At 40.2% G+C, this 26,783-nt stretch overlaps 1 protein-coding gene across 10 annotated transcripts in view; it reads left to right on the forward strand.

Annotated features, from left to right (window-relative positions):
* Positions 1-26,783, forward strand: part of Trim37 (tripartite motif containing 37) — a 136,512-nt gene that overhangs the window by 7,758 nt on the left and 101,971 nt on the right. For all 10 annotated transcript variants that reach the window (XM_006983207.4, XM_042282543.2, XM_042282550.2 and 7 more), the window contains exons 3-8: positions 6,451-6,491; positions 8,534-8,650; positions 11,082-11,169; positions 13,398-13,520; positions 15,147-15,270; positions 21,544-21,611. In XM_006983207.4, the coding sequence (XP_006983269.1) occupies positions 6,451-6,491; positions 8,534-8,650; positions 11,082-11,169; positions 13,398-13,520; positions 15,147-15,270; positions 21,544-21,611 (561 nt within the window). The remainder of the gene's footprint in view (positions 1-6,450; positions 6,492-8,533; positions 8,651-11,081; positions 11,170-13,397; positions 13,521-15,146; positions 15,271-21,543; positions 21,612-26,783) is intronic.

Here is a 26,783-nt window from a genome sequence, read left to right on the forward strand (position 1 = left end):
CATGACCACATCAACTCTTATAAAGAAAAACAGTTAATTGGGGTGGCAGCTTACAGTTTCAGAGGTTTAGTCAGTCCATTGTCATCGTGGCAGCACAGGCAGCATGCAGGCAGACATGGTGCTGCAGCTGAGAGTCCTGCATTTTGATCAGCAGGCAACAGGTAATGAATTGAGATACCGGGTGCGGCTTGAGCATATATGACATCTCAAAGCCCGCCTCCACAGTGACACACTTCCTCCAACAAGGTCCCACCTATTCCAACAAGGCCAGAGCCCCTAAAAGTGCCACTCCCTATGAGCTTATGGGGGCCAATTACCTTCAACCACCACAGCAGTGGTATGTAAAATAGTGTAGCCAAGCATGGTGTTTAAATTCTTGCCCACAAAAGGCTGAGTTAGGAATCTGTAGTGTTTGGAGTTAGCCTGAACTACATAATGAGTTCAAGACTAGCTTGGGGTATATAGCAAAATCCTGGCTCAAAAAAACCAAAAGGAAACATTTGTGGACTTCTTGGAAAGCTTAGGAGAGGAAGTGCCATAGAAACTAAAATCTCAATGGTGAGTGGGATTTTTCTAGTTGAGCAAAGTTTGATGAATATGGTGAATAGAGAAGGAAACATTTAAAGGCTTAATTGACTGGATCATAGGATGAAACTGAAGAGGTGTAGCTGGGACCACTTCTTGAAGGGAGGTGTGGAAAGCTCTGTTTTTAGTAGATGAGTGGTCTGCTCAGAGGAAGAAACCTGACCCCAGCCTCATTTGTGCTTGAGGACCAAAGAAACCTTGTTTTATTAAGATAGAAGGATTCTTTTCTGTTTGCTCTGCCCTCTTCCCATCCTAGCTATCTTTGCTAGGGTCTCAAGTAACCCAGGCTGGCCTCTGACTCACTATGTAGCCAAGCTGACCTGTAGCTGTAAGTTTCTCCTGTTCCAACCCTGCAGTCCCATGTCCCATGTTTGTCCGTTTCTCAGATGCTTATAAAGTAATTACGCAGAGGCTTATATTAATTACCAGTTCTATGGCCTATTGGCTCAGGCTTCTTGCTAGCTGTCTCTTACAACTTAACTCAACTCATAACTATTAATCTATGTATCACCACGTGTTCTATGGCTTTACCTGTGTCCCATTACATGTTGCTCCTTGGACAGTGGTTTGGCGTCTCCTCCCACTCTCCTTCTCACTGTCTCTCTTGGATTTTCCTGTATGGCTCCATCCTGCCCTGCCATAGGCCATTGCAGCTTTTTTTATTAGCCAATGGGAGCAACACGTATTCACAGCATACAGAAAGACATCTCACAGCACTTCCCCTTTTCTAGCTAATCAAAAAGGAAGGTTTTAATTTTAACATAGTAAAATTATATATAATAAAACAGTTATCAAGCAAGAATTTCAGACAATATCTAGTCTGTTTGTATTTGGAAAAATTGAAGAAAATTCTATCATCTGTCCTATTTTGTGAGTCTAAAGTTTTATATCTAATTTAACTCTTTTTTTTTTTTTTTTTTTTTTTTTTTTGGTTTTTTGAGACAGGGTTTCTCTGTGTAGCTTTGCGCCTTTCCTGGAACTCACTCTGTAGACCAGGCTGGCCTTGAACTCAGAGATCCACCTGCCTCTGCCTCCTGAGTGCTGGGATTAAAGGCGTGTGCCACCACTGCCCGGCATCTAATTTATCTTTTATCATGACTAAGGAAAAATTATAACTAGTCTTCAACTCTATCAAAGATCCCAGAAGGATATAATATTACCTAAGGAAAGAGGAAGTGCATTGCAAGCAACTTCCATATTTCTAAAAATGACAGAAACGTCTGGCTACTTGGACAATCATCCAAAGTTCCTCTGTAACGTTGGGGCATCTGTCTTTAGCCTACAGGCCTAGAGTCTGTGGCATAGCTTATAGTGAAGGCAGAAATTTTATGGACTGTTTCACCCATTTTGGCAAAGTTAATCAGTCACTTCTCCCCTTGTCCTATAGAATGTCTGCTAGTTTCTTCTGTGAAGCAGGAACCTGAAGGATCATCTCACTTGCAAAGTTTAGTGGTCACCTTCCTAACGAGGACTATGGGGGTCCAGCCCCTCGATAGTCCCCTCCCAGGGTCCGGGAAGAATCTACAACCAGCTGATAATTAATCTTTGATGAAAAGAAATGAATCTATGTACATGAAACTCCTTAGTCCATATACTTTATTATTCTGTGTCAGTTACAAGCTTATATTCTGCTCTCATATTTAGCTCATTTGTTGCCTGATTTCTCTCTATACTTATCTGCGGTCCTCTCTAGGTTCTATCTTAATTCCTTCATCTAATTCTGCCCTTTCAAAGTTCTCATCCATCTTGTTCTTTCCCATATCATCTCCTCTCCCATCTCCTTCTCTTTCCTCATCTCGTTCTTCCTCATCTTGTTCTTCCCCATCTGGCTCTTCCTCATCTTCCATCTCGTTCCTCTAGTACTCTCTTCTAGTCCTTCAATCTAGTTCTTCCTCATCTTAGTTTGTTCCTCTCAAGTTCTTACCCATCTAGTTCTTCCATTCTCTTTTCTCTTCTCTGTCTCTGTACCCTGGAAGCCCTGGGGTGATAAGAATCACATAGAGGGGCAATAACCATTAATTATCATTTGCAACCCCAAAGGGAAGTGACCAATGGGGAAATGAATTACTAAAGGCTAAATTCGGGTAATAAAAAGAAGAGGGATCTTATGTGCTCAACTATAGTCTTAAATGTGATTAGTAGAAAATGTTAAGAATCTATAAGTTGCTAGGTCAATGGGAGAAAATAAAACTGTCTTCTTTTTTCCTGTGGCTCATATCTGTCCAAGCTATCTGCCATTTTTCTGCAGGGTGGGGGAAAGTGTGCCCAGTCGCTAGGCAACCTGTGTACAGCTAGACGCCTCTGGTGATAGTTAAAGGGAGATCTGGAACTAGAGGTAAGGTTTGGGCAAGGAGGAAGTAAAGCTTAATTGGCACATCTGCCAGGCCTTCTCAAACAGGTAGCCTGGATGCTTAAGTCTGTTCTTGGCGAGTACAGAGGTATCTCTGATAAGGTACTCTCCTCCATCTGGGGATGGACCTGGCTGGATGCTGCCAATGATGATAATTACAGGGAGGCTTGAACTGGGGTTCTGGCTGAGCATAGCTATCAGCTCAGAAGGTTATCTAAATATTCCTAGAAGTGGTTAGGTAAGGAGTTAGAGGTCTATAAAGTTAGTAAGGCTGTAAGAAAGAAGGGTCCGAGCTAAATTGTGTAAAGCTATTACTTAACGTCCACCTGACCTAGGTGGTGTCTCCTTGTGGAATTTATCTTAAATCAGGAGACTTGCATGTGAACTGTTATTACTGCTAGTCCTTGAAAGTGGTCAAAGGAGATATCTGATTCCAGAGGAAGCCTTTCCTGAGGCTGTTCTCCAAATACCTGGAATGTGTATGTCCAGAGAGTGATCAGTCCACACTGTTAGCCCTTCTTAGGGGAAAGTCAATTGGAAAAACTATGAAGGCACACATGATTTTCATAACAGAATACAGCTGATATATAACAAGCCAAATAACACCAAAAGCTCCTTGGGATTTGGCTTCCTCTGGAGGAATTCCTTGATCCCTCCAGGTAGTGACTTTGCCATAACCAGCTGAGTTCTTAGGATATATTCCTGCGGCCCACAGCACCTTCCTATGGGTCCTGCATGTTCAATTTATACAACATACTGTCAAGTAGTCTAGGCAAGAACATTTTCTTGACCAAATGACTAACTTTTGCCATAAAGAAAGCAAACTCCATATGGAGTTTCTTCGATGCCCATCATCCCCAGCCATTCTAATTGCTTGAGTGTTTTTCTTTTTCTTTTCTGTTTTTTTTTCTTTTCTCAAGACAGGATTTCTCTGTGTAGTTGGGTGCCTGTCCTGTATCTCGATCCATAGACCAGGCTGGCCTCGAACTCACAGAGATCTGCTTGGCTCTGTCTCCCGAGTGCTGGGATTAAAGGCATCTGCCCCTGCCACTCGGCATTTTCTTGTTCTTTAAGGTTTCCTTAGGAATCTCACTTAATGTTAAAGCTTATCTTTTATAGGTGATCAAAGTGAGAGTAGGCTGTGGAGGATTGTTTACCTCACATTGTATTTGCCAGATAAAACAAAGTTTGAAACTCTTACATTAGTGTTGTTTTTTTTAAGTACTGTGACAGCACACCTGACTTAAACACCTTACATTGGGAAGGGCATATTTTTGGCATCCCGGTTGAGGATGCAGTCCATCATGGTGGGGTAGTTATGGTGACAGAAGCAGATCCAGCCATGTCAGCAGGAGTGTGAGGCAGGTGAATGCTGGTGCCAAGCTCACTCTCCTTTTTCCTTCTTATTTTATATAGGGTCCCTGTCCATGTCATAGTGCCATCCACATTAGGCTTGGTTTGTCTTCCTTAAACCTCTCTGGAAATAGCCTCACAGTCATAGCCAGAAGTGTGTCTCCTCAGTGGTTCTCAGTTTAATCAAGTTGATAATTAAGAACATCCACTATAGCCATTAACACGTTTATAGAAATATAGAAATATATATGTGTTTACATAGCTGGGTGGCGGTGGTGGCAGCAGTGGTGGTGGCGGTGGTGGTGGCACACGCCTTTAATCCCAGCACTCCGGAGGCAGAGGCAGGCGAATCTCTGTGAGTTCAAGGCCAGCTTGGTCTACAGAGTGAGATCCAGGACAAGCGCAAAGCTTACACAGAGAAACCCTGTCTCGAAAAACCAAAAAAAAAAAAAAAAAAAAAAAAAAAAAGTGTTTACAGTCTTAATATCTCTCTGTTTTAGATGTATTCTTTTTAAATTTATGTATATCGATGTTTTGTCTGCATGTACATCTGCACATCAGAAGAGGGCATTGGATTCTATAAGACTACAGTTATAGATGGTTGTGAGCTGGCATATGGATGCTGGGAATTGAACTCAGGATCTCTGGAAGAGCAGCCAGTGCTCTTAACTGCTGAGCCATCTCTCCAACCCAAGTGTATTTTTTATTTTAAGTATATGGATGTTTTTTATGCATATATTTCTGTGCACCACTTGCATGCTTGGTATCTGAGGAGGCCAGAAGAGGACATTAGAGTTACAGTTGTGAACCACATTTGTAGGAGCTTGGACTCCAGCCTGGAAACTCTGGAAGAGCAGTTAATACTCTTCTCTCCAGCCCCCAAGTATTTGTTTTATGTATGGGTTACAACTGTTTCCATCCAGTAATAATTGTTGTTGATGGTTTTGAGACAGTCTTGCTGTGTAGTCCTGGCTGGCCTCAAACTTGTGATCCTACTGTTTTTACCATTCAAGTGCGAGGATTAGGGGCATGTGTCACCACACTGAGCCTCAGGAGTAATTTAAAAGATGAAATTATGGGCTGGAGAGATGACTCAGCTGTTAAGATAACTTGCTGCTCTTCCAGAAGATCTGAGTTCCTAGCACCCACTTCAAGGGGCTCACAACTGCCTCCAGCTCTAGGGTATTCAACACCCTTATCTGGCTCCCTCAGTCAACCCATGAAATTAATAAAAATTTGGGCTTTTTATTACATCTACTTAATGGTGTGTGTATGGGTGGACAGCATATGGAAGTCAAAAGACAATTTATGGAAGTCAGTTTTCTCTTCCTACCATATAGGTGAGGAGAGTTGGGATTCAAACTCAAGTCTTCAGGCTTGCCAGTAAGCTTCTTTACCTGCTGAGTCATCCAGTTTAGGGTTTTGTAGAGACGTTATTGTCTCCAGAAACTTTTTTTTTTGGTTGGTGTTGTTTTTCGAGACAGGGTTTCTCTGTGTTGCATTGGAGCCTGTCCTGGATCTCCCTTTGTAGACCAGGCTGGCCTCGAACTCACAGAGATCCACCTGCCTCTGCCTCCCGAGTACTAGAATTAAAGGCGTGTGTCACCACCGCCAGCTTGAAACTTTTTTATAGTTGTAAGGAAACCAGAATTTCTGGGTGTTTAAATTACCAAACATTATATATAAGACTTGAGGAGGACCGGCCCTAGTGTTTACTCATGTTTTAGGTCTGATTTACATGTCCATAATGTGTACCTTAAAATTAGTTTGCTTTTTACAAAGTAAATTTAGTACTACCTTAAACTCTGTGGTTTGTAATTAGTTAGAAAAAAAAAATCATTGTGGCTTATTTTTTGAGGGTGGAGTGATGGCATTACTTTTATAAAGATTACATCTTTGTGAGATCTAGCTAGCTCTAGAATCACTTGCTTTCCTATGGGAGAGTAGCCTCTTAACTATTTTGGGATAAATTCTGTCCCTTTGAAAATTTGTTCCTGTAATGATAATGATGAGAGAGAGAGAGTAGATTGCCTGTTATTTCTGTATCTCTAAAATAAATTTAGGCACTAGAGAGTTAAACTCATTAAATGTAGTTTATAATGGTTAGATATATAAAGTAATGGTGTTTTTATAATCAGAATTTAATTATTTTGCCTCCTTAGCGCTGGCTGACAGAGCAGAGAGCTCAGTGTCCTCATTGTCGGTAAGTGTTTTGCTGTTTATATATATGGAAAATGGTAAAAGAGAGAAAAGCCATGGGGTCAGAGGATGCCCTGGGGTGTCCACAGGCAAATTCCCCTTCCCCCTCCACCCCTGCAGTTTTCCACATTGCTGTTCCTTAGGGATAAAGTTGAATAAAAAGTGATGAGTAGATTTGGAAACACAAGTGCAGAATCTGTCTGTATGCCTGGCCAAATTGTAGGTTGAATGTGTTATGTGTGATTGTAGTGCTGTGCCCTTGTTTTTCTTACATAGTTTATTGTGTGACTTCTTTTTTTTTTTTTTTTTTTTTTTTGGTTTTTCGAGACAGGGTTTCTCTGCGTAGCTTTGCGCCTTTCCTGGAGCTCACTTGGTAGCCCAGGCTGGCCTCGAACTCACAGAGATCCGCCTGGCTCTGCCTCCCGAGTGCTGGGATTAAAGGCGTGCGCCACCACCGCCCGGCTGTGTGACTTCTTAACTTGCGAATTTAAACAAAAAGTGTAATTGGGGCTTGGTAGCTCACACCTGTGATCCCAAGCACTGGAGGCTGAAGCAGGAGGTTTGCCATGCATTTGGGGCTAGCCTGAGCTATAGTGTGAGACTATCTACTGGACAAAAAGAATCCTTTCAGAAGAAATGGACAGGCGTGTTATTCTTATATGCAAGAGGTGGAGTATATTCTTACATACCTTTTTTTTTTTTTTTTAGGTTTTTTGAAACAGGGTTTCTTTGTATAGCCCTGGCTGTCCTAGAACTTGTTCTGTAGACTAGGCTGGCCTGGAACCCAAAGAGATCCACCAGTTTCTGCTTCCTGAGTGCTGGGATTAAAGGCACGAACCACCATCGCCCAGCAATTATATACCTTTTCCTAAAGCAGACAAGTATAGTAACTTACTGTTTATGATTCTCTTGCTTGTCATTTGTTTACTCTTTGAGATATATTCTCATGTAGCCCAGGCTGACCTCCACCTATAAGGATAAACTTGAACTCTTGACACCACGCCCTGAAGTGATAGTATTTACAGGCGTGTGCTCCATATCTGGCTTTATAATTTGCTTTTCCCCCCTCCTAAAATCAGTGGGAATATTTCACTGATGGTGTGTGTGTGTGTAAGTCATTTAAGCATCTGTTTGATAACTCTCTTTTTAAGGTTATGTTTATATTGAGAAATGTTTAGCTTGTTTCTATTTATTGTTATTTAGGCAACTGTGCCAGCTTTTACTCTTCTGTTTGCTTTTTCATATTAGTTTATAAGAAGAGCATCACTGTAAATGAGAACTTGCTATAGTGATTGTACTCTGCTACATACAGTCTAGTGTGGCCACCAGCTGCATGTGCTATGGAACATTTCAATTGTGTCTAATGTGACTAGTGACATTTTATTTATTTGTTTATTGAGACTGTTTTGCTATGTAGCCCAGGTGGGCTTTGAACTCATCCTCTAGTCTCAGATTCCTGAGTGCTGGGGTTATAGGCATGTGTTACCATTTTTTAAAAATGAAATAGCCATATTTGGCCAATGATTGCCATTCATTTATCATTGTTTTGATGGTCTATGACTTGAACCCAGGAATTAACTCATACTAATAGCATATTATGCTGCCACTGAACTATGTACGCCAGGCCCATGGCTATCATTTTGTACCGTCCAATTTAGGCTAAGAAATTAAAAATTTATCATCTAAATTATCATTGTTATTGTTTGGATAGTGCATTTGTCGTGTGTGTGTGTGTGTGTGTGTGTGTGTGTGTGTGTGTGTGTGTGATGTATGAATGTGATAAAATAAGTTACAAAGCATATTTTTCATTGCCTCTTTGCTCTTTTGACAGAATGCCTCACTGCGTAGCCTGGAACTCATTATTTCACCCAAACTGGCCTTTTACTCTTCAGTTCTGTAGCCTTAGTGATAAAATTACAGATGTGCTTTTTCAGACCTGACTTTTATTATTGTTTTAATAGTGTGCTGTCTTTTGAGGAATACTTACTTTAGAAAAATCTTGGATGTCTGTGCTGAAACATATACATGTATGGATTTTCTTTTCAGTGCTCCACTCCAGCTCCGGGAACTAGTGAATTGTCGCTGGGCAGAGGAGGTGACACAGCAGCTTGATACTCTCCAACTGTGCAGTCTCACCAAGCACGAAGAGAACGAGAAGGACAAGTATGTGCTCCGTCCTTTGGTTCAGGAATTAATAGGTTATGCCATGTGCTGTTTTAATGAAACTTTATGTATCCGTATGCATACACTTCTATAATTGGTTTGGTGTGTACTTGCTCAAGAATGTCTGTGTATGTATGTATTGGGTCCTGGGGATTGAACCTAGGGCCACATGTATGTGAAAATACTCACTGACTTCAAGGTCTAATGACACTATATTGATAGTGTTCTCTTTTTTCTATAAGTGAGAAAGTTAATATTAGTTAACCTTTTAAATTCTTTCATTTGTGGCTCAATACCTAAAGTTTTTCTTTCTATGTTGTTTATTTAACATCTATTTCATGACCTCTCACCCACAGAGGCACACAAAAGTACTGTGCTAGATTAGCAGATACAAAGGCAAATGAATAGGTTAATTCTTTTTAACTGATTGACAGGAACACAGCAATAATACAGTGGTACAGTCTTGTTAGAAAGTACAATGGGAGCAAATTTTGGATAGAAAAGAATGAGTCATTTTATATTACATGTTTACAAATATTGGTCATATCTATAGGGTTATTAGGAACAGATCAAAAGTGGAAAGTTAGGAGAGATTCCAGGAATGTCAAATTTAAAGTAACTATTTATACACAGTGTGTTAAAATACTAAGTTTAACATTATTATTATTATTATTATTATTATTATTATTATTATTATTATTTTATAGAGCTAGGACCATGGGGCTAGAGAAATGGCCCAGTGGTGAAGAGTGCATACTGCTTTTGCAGAGGACCTAAGTTGGATTCCTATCACCCACGTCATGTGGCTCATAACTCCCTGTAACTCCAACTCCAGGGGGATCCAATGCTTCTGTCTTCCATGAGCACCTGCATTTAAATGAACATACCTACAAACAGATACATGTATACGTAATTTAAAGTAATAAAAAATAATGAGTCATTTTTTAAAAAGAAGAAAAGGTATGACCCACAGAAATGAGAGGTAGCTAAATTGGATTGTTCTTATTTGTTTGGCTCTTTTTTTTCTTTCTTTCTTTCTTTTTTTTTTTTTTTTTCTTTTTTCTTTTCCGCTGCAGGCTTTTGCTGTGTATCCCAGAGTGACCTTAAACTAACTTTGTAGTTTCCCTTTGTAGTTAGCCTTCCTCTGCTTCAGTCTCCTGGGGAGAGATTACAGGTTTGTGCCACTGTGCTCAGTTGATGCCTCGCTAGTCCTTAATTAAATAAGACTGGGTGTTATTTCTACTACTGTTCTAGCTAAACTGCGCTTTTCCCCCTTCTTTTTGTTTTTTTGAGACAGTTTCTCTGTGTAGCTGGCCTCGAACTCACAGAGATCCGCCTGCCTCTGCTCCCAAGTGCTGGGATTAAAGGCATGCGCCACCGTGCCTGGCTTGCTAAACTGGACTCTTAAGGCTGTTACTTTTAGCATTGTGGTGGTCATACCAAAAAGTGATTTAAATATAATAACACATTTCATCAGTGACCTCTGTAGAATGATGAGATATCACTATTTGGAAAAGGATTTTTTTTTTGGTTGGACTTTTACATTTTTTTATTAGTGCCTCTCATAAAAGGAATAAATGTCCTACAGTTTCCTAATCTGGCAATCTTCTGTTTTGTTGTAATTTTGAGCCTTAGCTTCCCAAATGTATTTCAGATGTGTGCCATCATACCAAGATTTTGGTGTTATGTAATATGCCATGTAAGGGAAGACTGTATTGATACGGTAGGTGACTGTGTGGTTTAAACAGTGGGAATTTTTTTCCCTTCTGTAGTTTTAGAGGCAGGAAATCAAGATCAAGGCGCTTGATGAAGGGTTGGTTCCTAGTGAAGCTTCTATCCTTGACTTGTAACTGGCTGCCTTCTTTTTGAGTCCCTTTGGAGCTTATGGCTTCAACATAAGAATTTTGGGGAGAGCACAGTTAAGTCTGTAGCAGAATTGAACTTCATTGTTTTATATGTGAGCATCTGTATTAAGAGAAAGTTTTAATTGAATTGTTCATTTATAGTGGTGACCTAGTATTGACATTGTGCAGTTGATATCTCTTGTTTGTTATTATTGGCCAGTTGCAGGAAAGTACTTGTGCATATACATACATGTGCTCTTGTCCTGAAGGTTAGTCTTTGTATTAGGCAGTAATGGGATAGCATTTATTGTATATAGTGATGACAGGAAGTGGGGAATGTAGTTTATTTAGAAAGGAATCTGTCATTTGCTTGTTTAAAGTTTAGATTAATGAAAAAAGTACTTTAACATTTTTGTCCATGTGTAATTATTTAGCCTAATTCTTAGAAGCTGTTGAATACCTTTTACCTTTTTTATGATGCTATAACCATTTCAAATTGAGTCATCTGTTTGCCTTAGCTTAGAAATTTCTTGGAAATTATATTTCAGTTTTAATTTATAACTACCTTTTCTTTTCATATTGTATAGATGTGAAAATCACCATGAGAAACTTAGTGTATTTTGCTGGACTTGTAAGAAGTGTATCTGCCATCAGTGTGCACTTTGGGGAGGAATGGTGAGCAGAACAAACTCAGCATGTTCTCTTTGGTTTAGATACTAGAAGGCATTATAGCATTAGTTGATTTAGATAGAATAAAGTATCATTTTACTTTGATGAAAAATGTACCTGTTTTATGCATTTTAGAAGTGTTGCACCTCCTGCTATTCCAGAAGAGCCTCTTTGGTCAGGAGTGTTGATATAGGATAGGTACTGCTTTCATAGCTTAATGTATATAAAATATATATTCACATTTAACTTTTATTTTTCCTCCTTTCTTCTTTTCTCCTTACTTTTTTTGTGGTGTTGGTGATTGAACCCAGGGCCTTATGCTTGCTGGGCCAGTGCCACACCAGTAAGTTACATCCTCAGCCCAGGACCAGTGTGTCTCTGATTTGAGTACTGGTCAGTTGATCTTCAGACTTTAGACGCTTCTGAAGTAATGAAGTATTATTTAGTTTGTCTTTCTAATCTTGTTTAGAGGCCCTCACTGTTCCCAGGGTTGTTGCCTACCCCCACCTTAACCTCCATCCAGAGGTGGGACTACAAGCATGCAATCCCTTGCTTGGCTTAAAAGATGTTTGTTTTTTTTTTGAGACAGGATCTCACTATGTAGGCCAGGTTGGCCTTAAACTTCAAGTCCTTCTGCTTCAGCTTCCCTAGTGCTGGGGTTATAGGCGTGTAGTGTGTCTGGCTAAAACATTTTTTTTTTTTAAGATTTATTTATTATGTGTACAGTGTTTCTGTCTGCATGTCAGAAGAGGGCACCGGATCTTATTATAGATGGGTATAAGCTACCATATGTTTGCTGGGAATTGAACTTGGGACTGCTGGAAGAATAGCCAGTGCTCGTAACCTCTGAGCTATCTCTCCAGCCCTAGCTAAAAGGTTTTTAAGCCAACTTACCTTTATTAAGTCTGAAGCATTCATAGTAGCCTCCTAGAAGTTGCTTAACAGCTGTGTTCCATTACTTAATAGCCAATTAAAACATTTATGTTCAGTATAACAACATAAATAGGTTGAGATTAAACACAATAAGAGTTTTTGTTTTTGTCACTGCTGGAGATTCAGAGCCTCCCATATGCTAGTAAAGGTGTTCTATCAATGGGCTCTAACCCTAGACTAAAACAATAGATTCTTAGTGGGAGAAATAAAAGTTTATCTACATCAGTAATTGCCTAAGTCTCAGGTTAACTATAAGACTGGTCATTTTGTGTGGCTATGGGCAGTGTATTGACCGAGAGCATGGCAGGCTGAGCTGGTTGAGTAGTGCTCAGTCCAGAGAGCTTTGTCTGAGTTTGAATTTAAGTTACCACAATTTGATGTTGAAGCAAGTTTTATAAGAAGCTCAAGAGACATTCTCAGAATCAGCATTTAAAAACATCCACATCAGGCGGGGTGGTGGAAAAATATCCACATCAGCCAGTTGTGGTGGCACACGCCTTTAATCCCAGCACTCAAGAGGTAGAGGCAGGTGATCTCTGAGTTTGAGGCCAGCCTGGTCTGCAGAGTGAGTTCCAGGACAGCCAGGGCTACACAGAGAAACCCTGTCTCAAGAAAAAAAAATTCTACATCATATAGTTGGAGAGTTGGTTCAGCAGTTTAGAGCACTTGTTGCTGTTACAGAGGACGTGAGTTCAATTCCTAGCCCCACCTGATGACTTATAAGCATCCATAACTCAATCCATATAATCATCTGTAATTCCAGTTCCAGGGTATCCAAAATCTTCTAATCTCTCTGGGGCACCAGGCATACATGTGGTATACATACATACATCCAGGCAGAACATTCATGCATATAAAATAAAATCTAAAATAAAAAAGAAATCCACTTTTTTTTTTTGTGTGTGTGGAGACCATGGTGGGATGCTTTTGCTAAACAAGATAACTCTGTCAAGGTTTCTCTGTGGGCTGTCCTAGAATTCTCTGTGTAGACCAGACCAGCCTTTAACTCAGAGATTAATCTGTCTCTGCCTCCTACGTGGTGGGATTAAAGATATGTTTTACCATAACTAGCTCCGTTATTTTCTTAATGTCTAGTATTTAGATTCTTGATGGCATTGCTACGTTTTCTAGATAATTTTTTGCAAGCACTGGCTTATTTTAAGAAAATAAAGGTGATATTAAAAGATGAAATTTTTGAAAATAATTTACCAGTTTTTCATTGTCCATAGAATGTTAAAGAGGAATGAAAATGTAATTGCAGTGTATGAAACTTCCTCACACTACTCATATGATTTCTGTAGCATGGTGGACACATGTTTAAACCTTTGGCAGAAATTTATGAACAACATGTCACTAAAGTGAATGAAGAGGTAGCCAAACTTCGTCGACGTCTTATGGAACTGATCAGCTTAGTTCAAGAAGTGGTAAGATTACTTTTACATGAGATTGATAACCTTTTTTGATTCTGTGGTATATATTCTTATATAACTTCTATGTTCAAATCAAGATTTTCAAAGTTTAAAGATTTGATGGGGTGATAAACCTCAAGTCTCAGTCAGCTTCAAACAGTAGAGGAATTGCACCCAGAGCTATGGCATATAGGGACCAGTTAAAGCTGTAGAATTGCCCCTTCCTTCCTTCCTTCCTTCCTTCCTTCCTTCCTTCCTTCCTTCCTTCCTTCCTTCCTTCCTTCCTTCCTTCCTTCCTCCCTCCCTCCCTCCCTCCCTCCCACCCTCCCTCCCTCCCTCTCTCTCTCTCTCTCTCTCAGAATGAATGTATTTCTTTGTGTGTGTGTGTGAGAATGTGTGTGTGAGTGTGTGATTGTGTGGGCATACTTTTGCTATGGTACGTATATGGAGGTCGAGGACAACTTTGGGGATTCTGAGGAATGAACTTAGGTCATCAGTATTGTACAGCAACTCCTTTAAGACACTGAGCCATTTCCCAAGAATTGTTTTTTTAAATGTGTGTGTTAGTGTATGTGAGCATGTAGTCACGTATCCTGACATTCTTGTGGAGGTCAAAGGACAACTTGCAGATACCAGCTCTCTCCCCTGTATGGCTCATGGGGATTTAACTCAGGTTGTTAGGCTTGGTGGGCAGTGCCTTTTCCTGCCAAGCCATCTCTTAGACCCTTTTGTTTTTATAAAGTAGTTTCTTATCTGAGTGTGATTGGGACTAGTTTTGTTACCTAAATTTTGTTTGTCTGTTTGAGACAGGGTTTCATGCAGCCCAAGATGGTCTCAGATCTGTAGTTGAAGCTAGCCTTGAACTCCTGGTCTTTCTGCTTCCACCTCTCGTGTACTGAGATAATAGGTGTGTGCCAGCACACCCAGGCAGTTGTGGTTATTTGGGAGCCACTGCTGGGACACACACAGGAAAACTGCACCTACAGTAAAGACCTTTTTATTACTATATTTGTTAAATTATAAGAAACTTAATTATATTCTTTATTTTGAGAGCTTTATTACATTTATTTGTGTTTGTTTGCACATATAGGTAGGTGTGTGAGTGCATGCATGTGAAGGCCAGAGGATAACTTGCAAGAGTTGGTTCTCTCCTACCATACGGGTCTTTGAGTTTGAACTTGGGTCATCAGGCTTTGTGGTAGGCACCTTTCCCTACTGAGCCACCTCACCAGGCCCTAATTGTTTGTTTTTAATAATCTTTAAAATGGATTTAGTTGAATTGACAACTTCTTTTTTGTCATTTTAGTAAATGACAACATTTACTGTGTATGTATGTGTGTATGTACACCTTTATATGGCCTAGGTTTGGAAGTCAGAGGACAACTTGAAGGAATTGGGTCTTTCTCCACCACGTAGATGCCAGGGATATCGAGCTCAGGTTGTCAGACTGGGTGGCAGACATCTTTATCTCCCAAGTCAACTTGTTGACCCCAAACTTACAGGATTTTTTTTTAAAAAAAAAAATCAGTTTTACCTATGCAGTACAAACAATTAAAATTTTGTTTATGAATTTTAAAGAGGTAATTAACTGATTTTAAGAGTAATCACAATGATTGCATTATGTTCTTGTTTATCTTCTAGGAAAGAAATGTAGAAGCTGTAAGAAATGCAAAGGATGAGCGTGTTCGGGAAATTCGGAATGCGGTGGAGATGATGATCGCACGACTAGACACACAGCTGAAAAACAAGCTCATAACACTCATGGGTGAGTGTGTTCAGTCCGCTGGAGGACATGGTACCCGACCTTGTTTGTGTGTCCGTCTTTGAGGAGTCAATTGATGAGTTGTTATGACTAGGAAGGAATCTTAGGATTTTAGGCAACTCCATGTTATATAATCTCGACTACAAGTCTGACTTCTGTTGAGAAATGATCAAAGAGAAAACTTTTTCACACCTTTTATGTGAAAATCCTAAATAGTCTGTGAACTCATTAGTAGGTAGCTTTTTTTTTTTTTTTTTTTTTTTTTTTTTGACTCCCACAACTAAGAGAACAATTCGCTATCAGTGTCCCTTTTTCTTTTATTCTGTGGTCATTGAAAGTGAAATACTAGGCCGGGCATTGGTGGCACACGCCTTTAATCCCAGTGCTTGGGAGGTAGAGGCAGGTGAATCTCTGAGTTGGAGGCCAGCCTGGTCTACAGAACAAGTTCTAGGACAGCCAGGGATACACAGAGAAACCCTGTCTCAAAAAAACCAAAACAAAAAAAGTAAAACACTGATGTTTGTGAATATGAGCCATTGTCTCAGCTTTTTCTGAGAGTTTTAAATTCTAGGTGTTTGATTTTAGATTTAAAGTCTTACCTTAAATCTAAATTATATTTAATCACATTGCTTATTCTTTGGGTTTCTTAAAGGTTTCCTCATTCTTCTTTGTTTGTTTGTTTGTTCATTTTTTGAAAGGATTTCTTTATTATGTATAGTGTTCTGTCTGCATGTTAGCCTGCAGGCCAGGAGAGGGCGCCAGATCTCATTACAGATGGTTGTGAGCCACCATGTGGTTGCTGGGAATTGAACTCAGAACCTCTGGAAGGGCAGCCAGTCCTCTTAACCTCTGAACCATCTCTCCAGCGCCTCATTGATTTTTTTTTAAAGATAGGGTCTCACTGTGTAGCCTCAACCAATCTGGCCTAGACCTGGCTTAAGCTGTAGTCTTAATTTATGCAGTGTTTTACTAATACAAAACTTGCTTTATAATTTTCATTATAACCCAATATATATAAAATCTTTTAAAGTATGAACAATATTTTATGCTTTGTGTTCTTTCTAAGATTTTGACTATATCTTTCAGTTTGGGTATTCATATATTAGTTCATGGATGTTTTCATATTATTAATCTATACAATCTGACTTCAGGGTTTCTTTTTAAATTTTTTTAATTTTTAATGTGATAGTTTTAACATACACTCTTTAGGCTGGGCATGGTGGCACACACCTTTAATCCCAGTGCTAGGTAAGCAAAGGCAGGCGGATTTCTGAGTTTGAGGTAACCCTGGTCTACAAAGTGAGTTCTAGGAAAGCCAGCGCTGTTACACAGAGAAACCCTGTCTCAAATATATGTGTGTGTGTATGATTAAACGATACTCTTCATTCACTCAGTGGAGCAATTAGAAGAAATCTGTAGCCATTGCTTTTCAGTATCACTTAGATAAATGTTCATGCAAGAGAAAATCAGATTTTCTTAGGTCCCCAGCTGCAGTCAGTCATGTGTATGAATGGTCCTACTTTTTTTAAGCTTCTAGATATATTTGGAGATGGGAGAGTTGACGCATGCCTGTAATGTTGTTCTTTTTTTTTTTTTTTTTTTTTTTTTTTGGTTTTTCAAGACAGGGTTTCTCTGTGTAGCTTTGCGCCTTTCCTGGAACTCATTTGGTAGCCCAGGCTGGCCTCAAACTCACAGAGATCTGCCTGGCTCTGCCTCCCGAGTGCTGGGATTAAAGGCGTGCGCCACCATCGCCTGGCAATAATTGTTTTTTATTTTTTTATTTTTCTTATTTATTTATAGGCATACAGTGTTCTGCTTGCATGTGTCCCTTAGGCCAGAGGAAGGCATCATTTCAGGTGGTTGTGAGCCACCATGTGGGTGCTGGGAATTGAACTCAGGACCTCTGGAAGAGCAGTCAGTGCTCTTAACCCCTGAGCCATCTCTCCAGCCCCCTGTAATCTTAAAGTTGGGAATTGGAAGCAGGAAGATCAGGAGTTTGAGGTCATGTGCTTTCCCTACATAGTGAGTTCAAGGCTCGACTAGGGTATATAAAACCCTGCCTTAAAAACAAAAAACATTCTTTTGAGACTCCTTTACCTTTAATAGACTACACAGAGGGCTGGAGTTTAAACTGGAGATTTTATTTTATATTTTGTTAGTTTGTCTTGGGGTTTTGAGATAGGGTCTCACTGAGTGGTCCTGGCTGGCCTCATATTCACTGTGTAGCTCAGGTTAGCCTCAACTTTGGTGATCCTTTGCCTTAGCTTCCAAGTGTGATCACTGGTGTGGGTTACCACACTCAGTAAGACTTGAAAATGAGTCTTAGATATGTTGACACACACCTAACTCTCAAGTGACTAAGGCAGGAGGTTCATGAGGATCCCTCTGGGCTACACCATGAAAAGCCTTCTCATAAAGTCAAATCAGCTGGGAGGATGGCTCTGCATAAAGTGCTTGCTAAGTAAGACTGCTGACCTGAGTTCAAGCCCATGAATCCATATAGAAGTAGAAGGGGAGAATCAACTCTACATACATAGTTGTCCTCTGAACAAACACCCACATTCACACCCACACATCACACCCACACCCACACACACACACACACACACACACACAAAAAAAAGATTCCTGCCAGGCAGTGATAGCACATGCCTTTGATCCCAGCACTCGGGAGGCAGAGCCAGGCAGATCTCTGAGTTCCAGGATAGCTGGGACTACACACAGAAAAACCCATGTTGTCACCCCACATCCCCCCAAAAAGAAAAGACTCCTGTTGGTGTCTGACAAGATGGCTCAGCCAGGAAAGGCTCCGACTGCCAAGCCTGATCCTCTCAGTTCAGTTTGCACGGTCCGCTTGGTGGAAGGAGAGAACTGATTCCACAGATGCCCTGTGACTGCCACACACATGCTGTGGCCTGAATGGCCCCACGATAAAAGAAAGAGTTTACCCCTCAGTTTTTTCTTGGAGACAAGGTCTCTCACTGTGTCCTGGCTTATTTGGAACTCACTGTGTAGGTCAGGCTGGCTTCACACTCAGAGATCCACTTACTTCTGTCTCCTGAGTGCTGGCATTAAACGCACCACTACTCCTGTTTGCTTAAAATAATGATATTAAAGCGAATAAACTACTTATTTTTCACTTTTTGGTTTTTTCGAGACAGGGTTTCTCTTGTGTAGCTTTGCGCCTTTCCTGGAATTCACTTGGTAGCCCAGGCTGGCCTCAGACTCACAGAGATCCGCCTGCCTCTGCCTCCCGAGTGCTCGGATTAAAGGCGTGCACCACCACCCCCAGCTTATTTTTCACTTTTAATGTGATTTTGAATAATAACCAAATGTATTCTTGCATGTAGCCTTGCTTTTTGTTTGTAAGTTTGCCTAACTTCTTTAATTAACTAAACATCAATTATGTCAGCACTATAGATTTTTAAAATTTAAGGAATGTATGTGTGTATTTGGGGTTATGCTTGTGTGTGTAAATACAAAAACGCGTGTGTGCATATGTAGTTGAAGGTTAAAGTTGGGTATCTTTCTCTGTCCCTTTTTTTTTTTTATTATTTTTAACTTTTAAAAGAAGATTTATTTTACTTTTAATAATGTGTGTATATGTGTACATGCTAGTGCAGGAAAGAATCCAGAAGAGGGCATTAGATCCCCCACCTCCCAACCCCCAGAGTTGGAGTTGGTAGTTGTGAGCTGCCCTGACAAAGGGTGGTAGGAACCATACTTTGGTCCTCTCCAAGAGCTGTACATGCTCTTAACCACTGACTCTCTCTCCAGCTCCTCCATCTTATATTTTTGAGGCAATATCTGTCACTGAGCTTGGGATGCTCTTTTCTGGGTGTCCTGACTGATCCCTGAGTTCCCAGGATCTCCTTGTTCCCTTTCCCCTTCCCCAGCCCTGGGTACAGGCATACACTGCTGCCCTTACCGGGTCTAATGCCTGTGCAGTAGAATTTTATCCTTTTAGCCAGGGTTTCTCTGTGTAGCCTTGGCTGTCCTGAAACTAGCTCTGTAGACCAGGCTAGCCTCGAATTCAGAGATCATCCTGCTTCTGCCTCCTGAGTGCTGGGATTAAAGGCTTGTGTCACCACTGCCAAGCTTGAATTACTTTCTTTTGGCGGGGGTGGTTTGGGGTTTCAAGACAAGGTTTCTTTGTGTTGTTTTTTGTGCCTGTCCTGGATCTCGCTCTGTAGACCAGGCTGGCCTCGAACTCATAGAGATCCACCTGGCTCTGCCACCTGAGTGCTGGGATTAAAGGCGTGCCAAACAAAGCCCGGCTTAAATTACTTTCTTATCATGAAAAGTTACTGTATTTTATAGTTTTTTTTTTTTCTCTAGGCTTGTGGAATGACTTTGTCTTTTTTTCTTTTCTTTCTTTCTTTCTTTTTTTTTTTTTTTTTTTTTTTTTTTCCTGAGACAGGGTTTCTCTGTGTAGCCCTGGCTGTCTTCGGACTTGCTCTGTAGACCAGGCTGACCTCATTCACAGAGATCCACCTACTACTCCTGAGTGCTGGGGTCAAAGGTGTGCTCCACCACTGCCTGGCTACCTTAATTCTTTTTTTTTTTTCCTTAAGAAATGTTTTTCATTCATTTTACACACTAATCAAAGATCCCTTTTCTTCCCTCCTCCTGCCCCCACAGCTTCCCCCTCCCAACCCTCCCCCCCCACAAGAAGGCAGTGTGAGGCACATCCAGTAGAGGCAAGTCCAAGCCCTTCCCCGGGCTTCAAGGCTACAGGAGCTGTCCCATCATTGGTAGTGGGCTCCAAAAAGTCTGCTCATGTACCAGTGATAGATTCTGATCCTACCACCAGGGGGCCCCCCAGCAGATCACGCAACATAACTATCACCTTAATTCTTTTTTTTTTTTTTTTTTTTTTTTGGTTTTTCGAGACAGGGTTTCTCTGCGTAGCTTTGCGCCTTTCCTGGAGCTCACTTGGTAGCCCAGGCTGGCCTTGAACTCACAGAGATCCGCCTGGCTCTGCCTCCCGAGTGCTGGGATTAAAGGCATGCGCCACCACCGCCCGGCCTACCTTAATTCTTAATAGACAGACTTTTTGTTGTAATTTAATGTAAACATTTTGCTAATTTATTAACTACATCCCTCTTTTAATCCAAAGTTAAATTTGGGGGAGAAATTTCAGAGTAACTGAATGAAGTTGTTACTGTGTCTGCCAAAAGGAACATCAAGTCTAGAAAAAAAAATGTTCCATTTAAAGCACATTTTCATTGTTATGTTTATTTTAATTTGTTTTGGGATACCATAGATTCAACCCAAGACTATCACTGTACATTTCTTTTTTTCTTATTTACTAATTTTAGATAGTGTCTCAAATAACTCAGGCTGGCCTCAAATTGGCTATATAGCCAAGTGTGACCTTTCATTCTTTTTGTTTGTTTTATTTGAGACAGGGTTTCTTAGTGTATCCTTAGCTGTCCTGGAACTCACTCTGTAGATCAGGCTGGCCTCAAACTCATAGAGATCCACCTGCCTCTGCCTCCTGAGTTCTGGGATCAAAGGTGTGTGGTACCTGCTGATGACCTTGAATTTTTGATCCTTTTGTCTCTACCTTCTGAGTGCTTCTGAAATTAGACATATCAGTTTATACCCAGCTGAGCATTAACTTAGAGCTTTGTGCATGCCAGACAAGCATTCTACCAAACTCTAGCCCCACCCAGCCCTGTAAACTTTTTAGATAAATTTTGTAGTCCTAAATTGAATTTTGTCTAAAAATAGGGTTACCTCCAGTGTTTTTTTTCGAAGCTGCCTTTTAAAAATAGTACATTCTCCTGGGCAGTGATGGTGCACACCTTTAAACCCAGCACTTTCGAGGTAGAAGCAGGTGGATCTCTGAGTTCAAGGCCAGCCTGGTCTACATAGTGAGTTCTAGGACAGGCTCCAAAGCTACACAGAGAAACCCTGTCTCCGAAAGTAAAACAAAATCATATTCAGCTTCTTTTTTTGTTTGTTTTTAGAGACAGGGTTTCTCTGTGTAGCTTTGCACCTTTTTCTGGAACTCACTTGGTAGCCCAGGCTGGCCTTGAACTCACAGAGATCTGCCTGGCTCTACCTCCCGAGTACTGGGATTAAAGGTGTGTGCCACCACTGCCCGGCCATATTCAGCTTCTTAAAGCTTTAGGAAAGTCATTAGGGGTAACTAATGAAGTTTTGCTCAGTTGCAGTGGATCTCTTTTTACTGAGTATGTTCATAGGAAGTTATCTCATTCTTAAGTCTATAGTGAACCTGAATGTTGTTGTTTTGCTCCTTTCAAACAGGTCAGAAGACATCTCTTACCCAAGAAACAGAGCTGTTGGAATCTTTACTTCAGGAGGTAGAGCATCAGGTGATGAAATACATTTGTTTATGTGCTGCTGAGTGAGCATTAAATATTAGCTAGAATGAAATAGTCTTTGCTGGGCATGGGATGCACAGCTGTAACCTTTGGGAGGCTGAGGCAAAAGGACCATGGGAGGCTGAGGCAAAAGGACCATGAGTTTGAGGCCAGCCTATGCTATATAGAGCTTTTGAGGCCCTCCTAGAGCACATAGTACCTAGACTTCATCTCAAAAAATAACATATTCATCTTTTCTTCATCCCTATTTGTCTGTCTGTGTGTCTATTTATTATTCCATTTATCTTCATTCATTCTTTCATTGCATTCATTCTTTCATTTATTGAGTGATTGAGGTAGGGTCTCATACTGTGGCTTACGATGGCCTCAGACTTTTGGCAATCCTGCCTTTGTTTCCAGTAGACTTTGGTCACAAGGTGTGGTGATTTGAATGAGATGACCCATATTCTTAGCCATTTGAATTAGTCCACACTTGTGGTGCTCTTTGGGAAGGCTTAGGAGGTGTGGCCTTACTGGAGTAAGTGTGTAATTTGTGGTAAGCTTTGAGGTTTAAAAATCTCCTGCTTCAAATGTTTTTCCCTTAGCCTTCTGCTGGGGGAATTGAAGAGGAGGGGATAGAAGCTTTGACAGCAAAAGATCTGCTTGCTGTAGTGGAGATTTTTTTTTTTTTAATAGTTCAAATTTTTTTCCTTTTTTAAAATTAATTAATTTATTTTTCTATTATCAGCTTGATACAGTATAAATTCTTTTTTTTTTTTTTTTTTTTTGAGACAGGGTTTCTCCGTGCAGCTTTGCGCCTTTTCCTGGAACTCACTTGGTAGTACAGGCTGGCTTCGAACTCAAAGAGATCCACCTGCCTACCGAGTGCTGGGATTAAAGGCGTGCGCCACCACCGCCTGGCATAAATTCTTATCGTAATAGTGAAATGTTTCATTGAGGCTTGCTCAGTAATTGAGTAAGACCAAAACTTACTATAAGCCACAGTCGTCCTAGGGTCCCCCATGCTATATATATAGCCTCCATGGTTCTGTGGGTTGTAGTCTGATTGTTCTTTACTTTATATCTAGAATCCACTTATGAGTGGGTACATACCATGTTTGTCCTTCTGGGTTTGGGTTACCTCACTTAGGATGATTTTTTTTCTAGTTCTATCCATCTGCCTGCAAATTTCATGCTGTCATTGTTTTTTTTCTGCGGAGTAGTACTCCATTGTGTATATATACCACATTTTCTTAATCCATTCTTCAGTTGACGGGCATCTAAGTTGTTTCCAGGTTTTGGCTATTACAAATAGTGTTGCTATGAACATAGTTGAGCAAGTATCTTTGTGGTATGAATCAGCATTCCTTGGTATGAATCAGCATTCCTTGGGTATGGAGAGTGGTATGGCTGGGTCTTGAGGTAGTTCAATTCCTAATTTTCTGAGAAACCGCCATACTGATTTCCACAGTGGTTGTACAAGTTTACATTCCCACCAACAGTGGAGGAGTGTTCCCTTTGCTCCACATCCTCCAACATTGACTGTCGTTAGTGTTTTTTATCATAGCCATTCTGACAGGTGTAAGGTGGTATCTCAGAGTCGTTTTGATTTGCATTTCTCTGATGATTAAGGATGTTGAGCATTTCTTTAAATGTCTTTCAGCCATTTGTGATTCTTGTTTTGTGAATTCTCTATTTAGCTCTTTAGCCCATTTTTTTTCCTTTGTTTACTTCAATGGGTTTTTTTTTTTTTAAATTACACTCATCACTCATGATATTCATTACTTACACTCATGATATTAATCACATTTGTGGTATTCATAGATTACATTCGCAGTATTCATTCAATTATATATATATATTAAATGTCGAATGTCATTTCTTGAAGGGGGTAGGAGGTTAAATACAGGCTTACAGCACAATGGGAGGACCCTGGAGGGCAGAAGTTCGCTACTGATGTTTTACAATCTTGCATCTAAGCTGTTAATGCCCATTATTCAGGATACACAGACAAATAACTTCCCTTAAGCATTCAGGAGGGTGGAATCTGGCAGGGAATTAGCATTGGGAGAATATCAAGGTCAAGGTCCGCAAGCAAGGCAACAGTTACCCAAAATGGAGGCCAGGGCCTTGCAGGTCCCCCTTTTATTAAAAAATGAGCTTCTGAGTTGGGTTGCGTGGGACGTCAGCAGGTCACCTTACCTGTCATGGAGACACCTGCCCATGCCACACAGGTGCTTTGTCTTAGGTTGGTGAGTGCCCTCCAGGCATTACCCATCTCTGAATATTCATTATCATACTGGCTCATTTGTGTGTGAGCTGCATGGTTAATTGCTGCCAAAGATCTCATAGTGGCACTGGGCTTGCAATCTGTGTGTTTGATACAGAAAAGACCAACAGAGGTCCTATCTCACCCATAGCCAGTAAGCTAAAGGCAACTGAGCCATTCCCTTTCTTAACGAGCCATACTGTATTTTGGAGTCCTTGTAAGATAGTATCCCAAAAGCAACTGGAACTTGAGTTTATAAGTTTATAATTTTTAAAGCCAATCGAGATGTATATAACTACTGAATTAAATTTATCATGCCCAATAGAATGAAAGATTAACTAACTGTGGTAGCTACTTTTGTTGCTAGGGTCTCCACTGTGCTAGCTGTAGTAAGCAATTATGAAATGGTAATCCCAGAAACAGTAGCAGCGGTGTGCGCCATTGTTATGACAGCAACAACGACAGCAGCAATGTCAGATTCTCTTCTGGATTGTGTGGACATCCACTGGCATGGATACAACTCCAGGAACACGAACCGCCAAGGCCCGTTTTTCTTGATCCCAGCATGACTTTAGCTGGCAGCTCTTCTGGAGAATCCAATCTCATGGCTACAGTTCCTAGGCTTTCATTAATGCTTGCCAAAGCTGGCCATATTGGGTTCTCAATCTCTATTGGCATCAGAAGGGTAGATTTTTTCATGGAGACCCATTAGGTCTCTGTCATGTTGGGCTTCAGCAGCAGCCACAGGGCACGTTCAGTGCTCAGGAATCCAAAGAGGAACCTCATTGTCCTGAGGAAAGACATAAACCAAACTCCGGGGCCACACCAACACTAGATCGGGTCTCCTCCACATGCTAGTAGAAAGATCCTTCCATCGCTCCAGAGGGAGATTTGCAACAGGAGCCCGCCAGTGCTTATCTGCATTGGATCCTCCAGCAGAATCCACCGATAAAAAAATTCTAAATATATAAAACAAGGGAAAGAATAGAATGTGGAGAGGAATGATGAGTCCCTAGTTCTTCCTTTTTTTAACTTTAGTAAAATGTTTGTTTAATATTTCAAATTTTTTCTTTTATTTTTATTTTTTAAAATTAATTAATTTTTCTATTATCAGCTTGATATGTATTCTTATCTTAATAGTGAGATGTTTCATTGAGGTTTGCTCAGTAATTGAGTAAAACCAAAATTTATTATAAGCCACAGTCGTCCTAGGGACCTCCATGCTATATATATATATATAGCCTCCATAGTTCTATGGGTTGTAGTCTGATTGTTCTTTATTTTATTTCTAGGATCTACTTATGAGCGAGTACATGCCATGACTGTCTTTCTGGGTTTGGGTTACCTCACTCAGGATGATTTTTTCTAGTTCCATTCATTTGCCTGCAAATTTCATGCTTTCATTGTTTTTCTCTGCTGAGTAGTACTCCATTGCGTATATGTACCACATTTTTTTTTTTTATCCATTCTTCAGTTGACGGGCATCTAGGTTGTTTCCAGGTTCTGTTTAGCCCATTTTTTAATTTGATTGTTCAGTATTTTGATGTCTAGTTTCTTGAGTTCTTTATATACTGTGGAGATCAATCCTCTGTCAGATGTGGGTCAATCTTCTGTCAGATGTGGCGGTGGAGATTTTTATAGAGTAGGTATTAGCTGATTCTTAAGATTTCTAAGTGAGGTTTATGATGATGTGTCAAAATAGGATTACTTTTTTTTTTTTTTAAGACTTGGAACTTACTATGTAGACCAAGCTGGCCTTAAACTCTAAGAGATTTGCCTGCCTCTGCCTCCTGAGTGCTGGGAATTAAAAGTATGTACCATTATGCCTGGCTGGAATTACTTTTTGTTGGGAATAGCCCATAGACATTTGTAAATTTATAAAAGGTAAAATTTCTCCATATGATTTAAGTGGTAGTTTTAAGATAGATGGTTATTGCCATTTACTTAAATATATTGATTTTTCCCTTAAAATTTAGCATTAAGGAAATACTTTTATTGCCATTTACCTAAATATATTGATTTTTCCCTTAAAATTTAGTATTAAGGAAATACCTGTTGTGTTTTAGATAATAGGTATTATTTTAGATTAAAAAAAATATTTTAAATTATATGTATGTGTGTGGGTATGTGCCTGTGAGTGCAGGTGCCTGTGGAGGCCAGAAGAGGGCATCAGATTCTCTGCTGTACTTATAGGTGGTTGTGAGCTACCCATTGTGGTGCTAAGAACTTTACTTTGGACTTCTGCAAGAACAGTACATAGTTTTTAGCTGCTTAGCCGACTCTCCAGCCCTATTTTAGATGTTTGAGATATAACAGTAAACAAAATGGAAAAATTCTTTGCTTATCAAATTTATTGGGGGCAGTTAATAAACATAATTGAATAAATAAAACATGTCATCTCATAAATATCTAATACATTCACTTGTCTTGAATTTATTTTTTGGAATGCTTATGTTTTAAAGGGTGTGTGTGTGTGTGTGTGTGTGTGTGTGTGTGTGTGTGATGTATGTTTGAATGCTGGCATAAACTTGCCAGCATGCACAGAAATGCAGGTCAGCGTACAGAATCCCAGCTTTTGGGATTCTGTGCTCTTCCATCATTGGTTCTGATAGTTGAACTTGGGTCATAGTGGTAAGCACTTTTACTAGTGAGCCACCTCACTGGCCTAGAAATGCTTGTGTTTTCCTGTGTTGAATCTTTCCTTCCTGGTTTCCTCGGCTATGGTGGACTCTTGGGTTAGCATTTGCTTTGGTTTTGCACTTCCAGTAGCTTGCCAGGATAGCGAATCAGTATTAACTTTATTGCATGTCTGAAAATACTTTTATTTTGTCTTTATATTTGATTGACAGTCTGACCAGTAAGATTTACTACATGCATATTTATTTTCTTCTCAGGACTCTCATTCTTGTTTGTTC

This window comes from Peromyscus maniculatus, chromosome 8, assembly GCF_049852395.1.
Source record: "Peromyscus maniculatus bairdii isolate BWxNUB_F1_BW_parent chromosome 8, HU_Pman_BW_mat_3.1, whole genome shotgun sequence".
Taxonomy (NCBI): domain Eukaryota; kingdom Metazoa; phylum Chordata; class Mammalia; order Rodentia; family Cricetidae; genus Peromyscus; species Peromyscus maniculatus.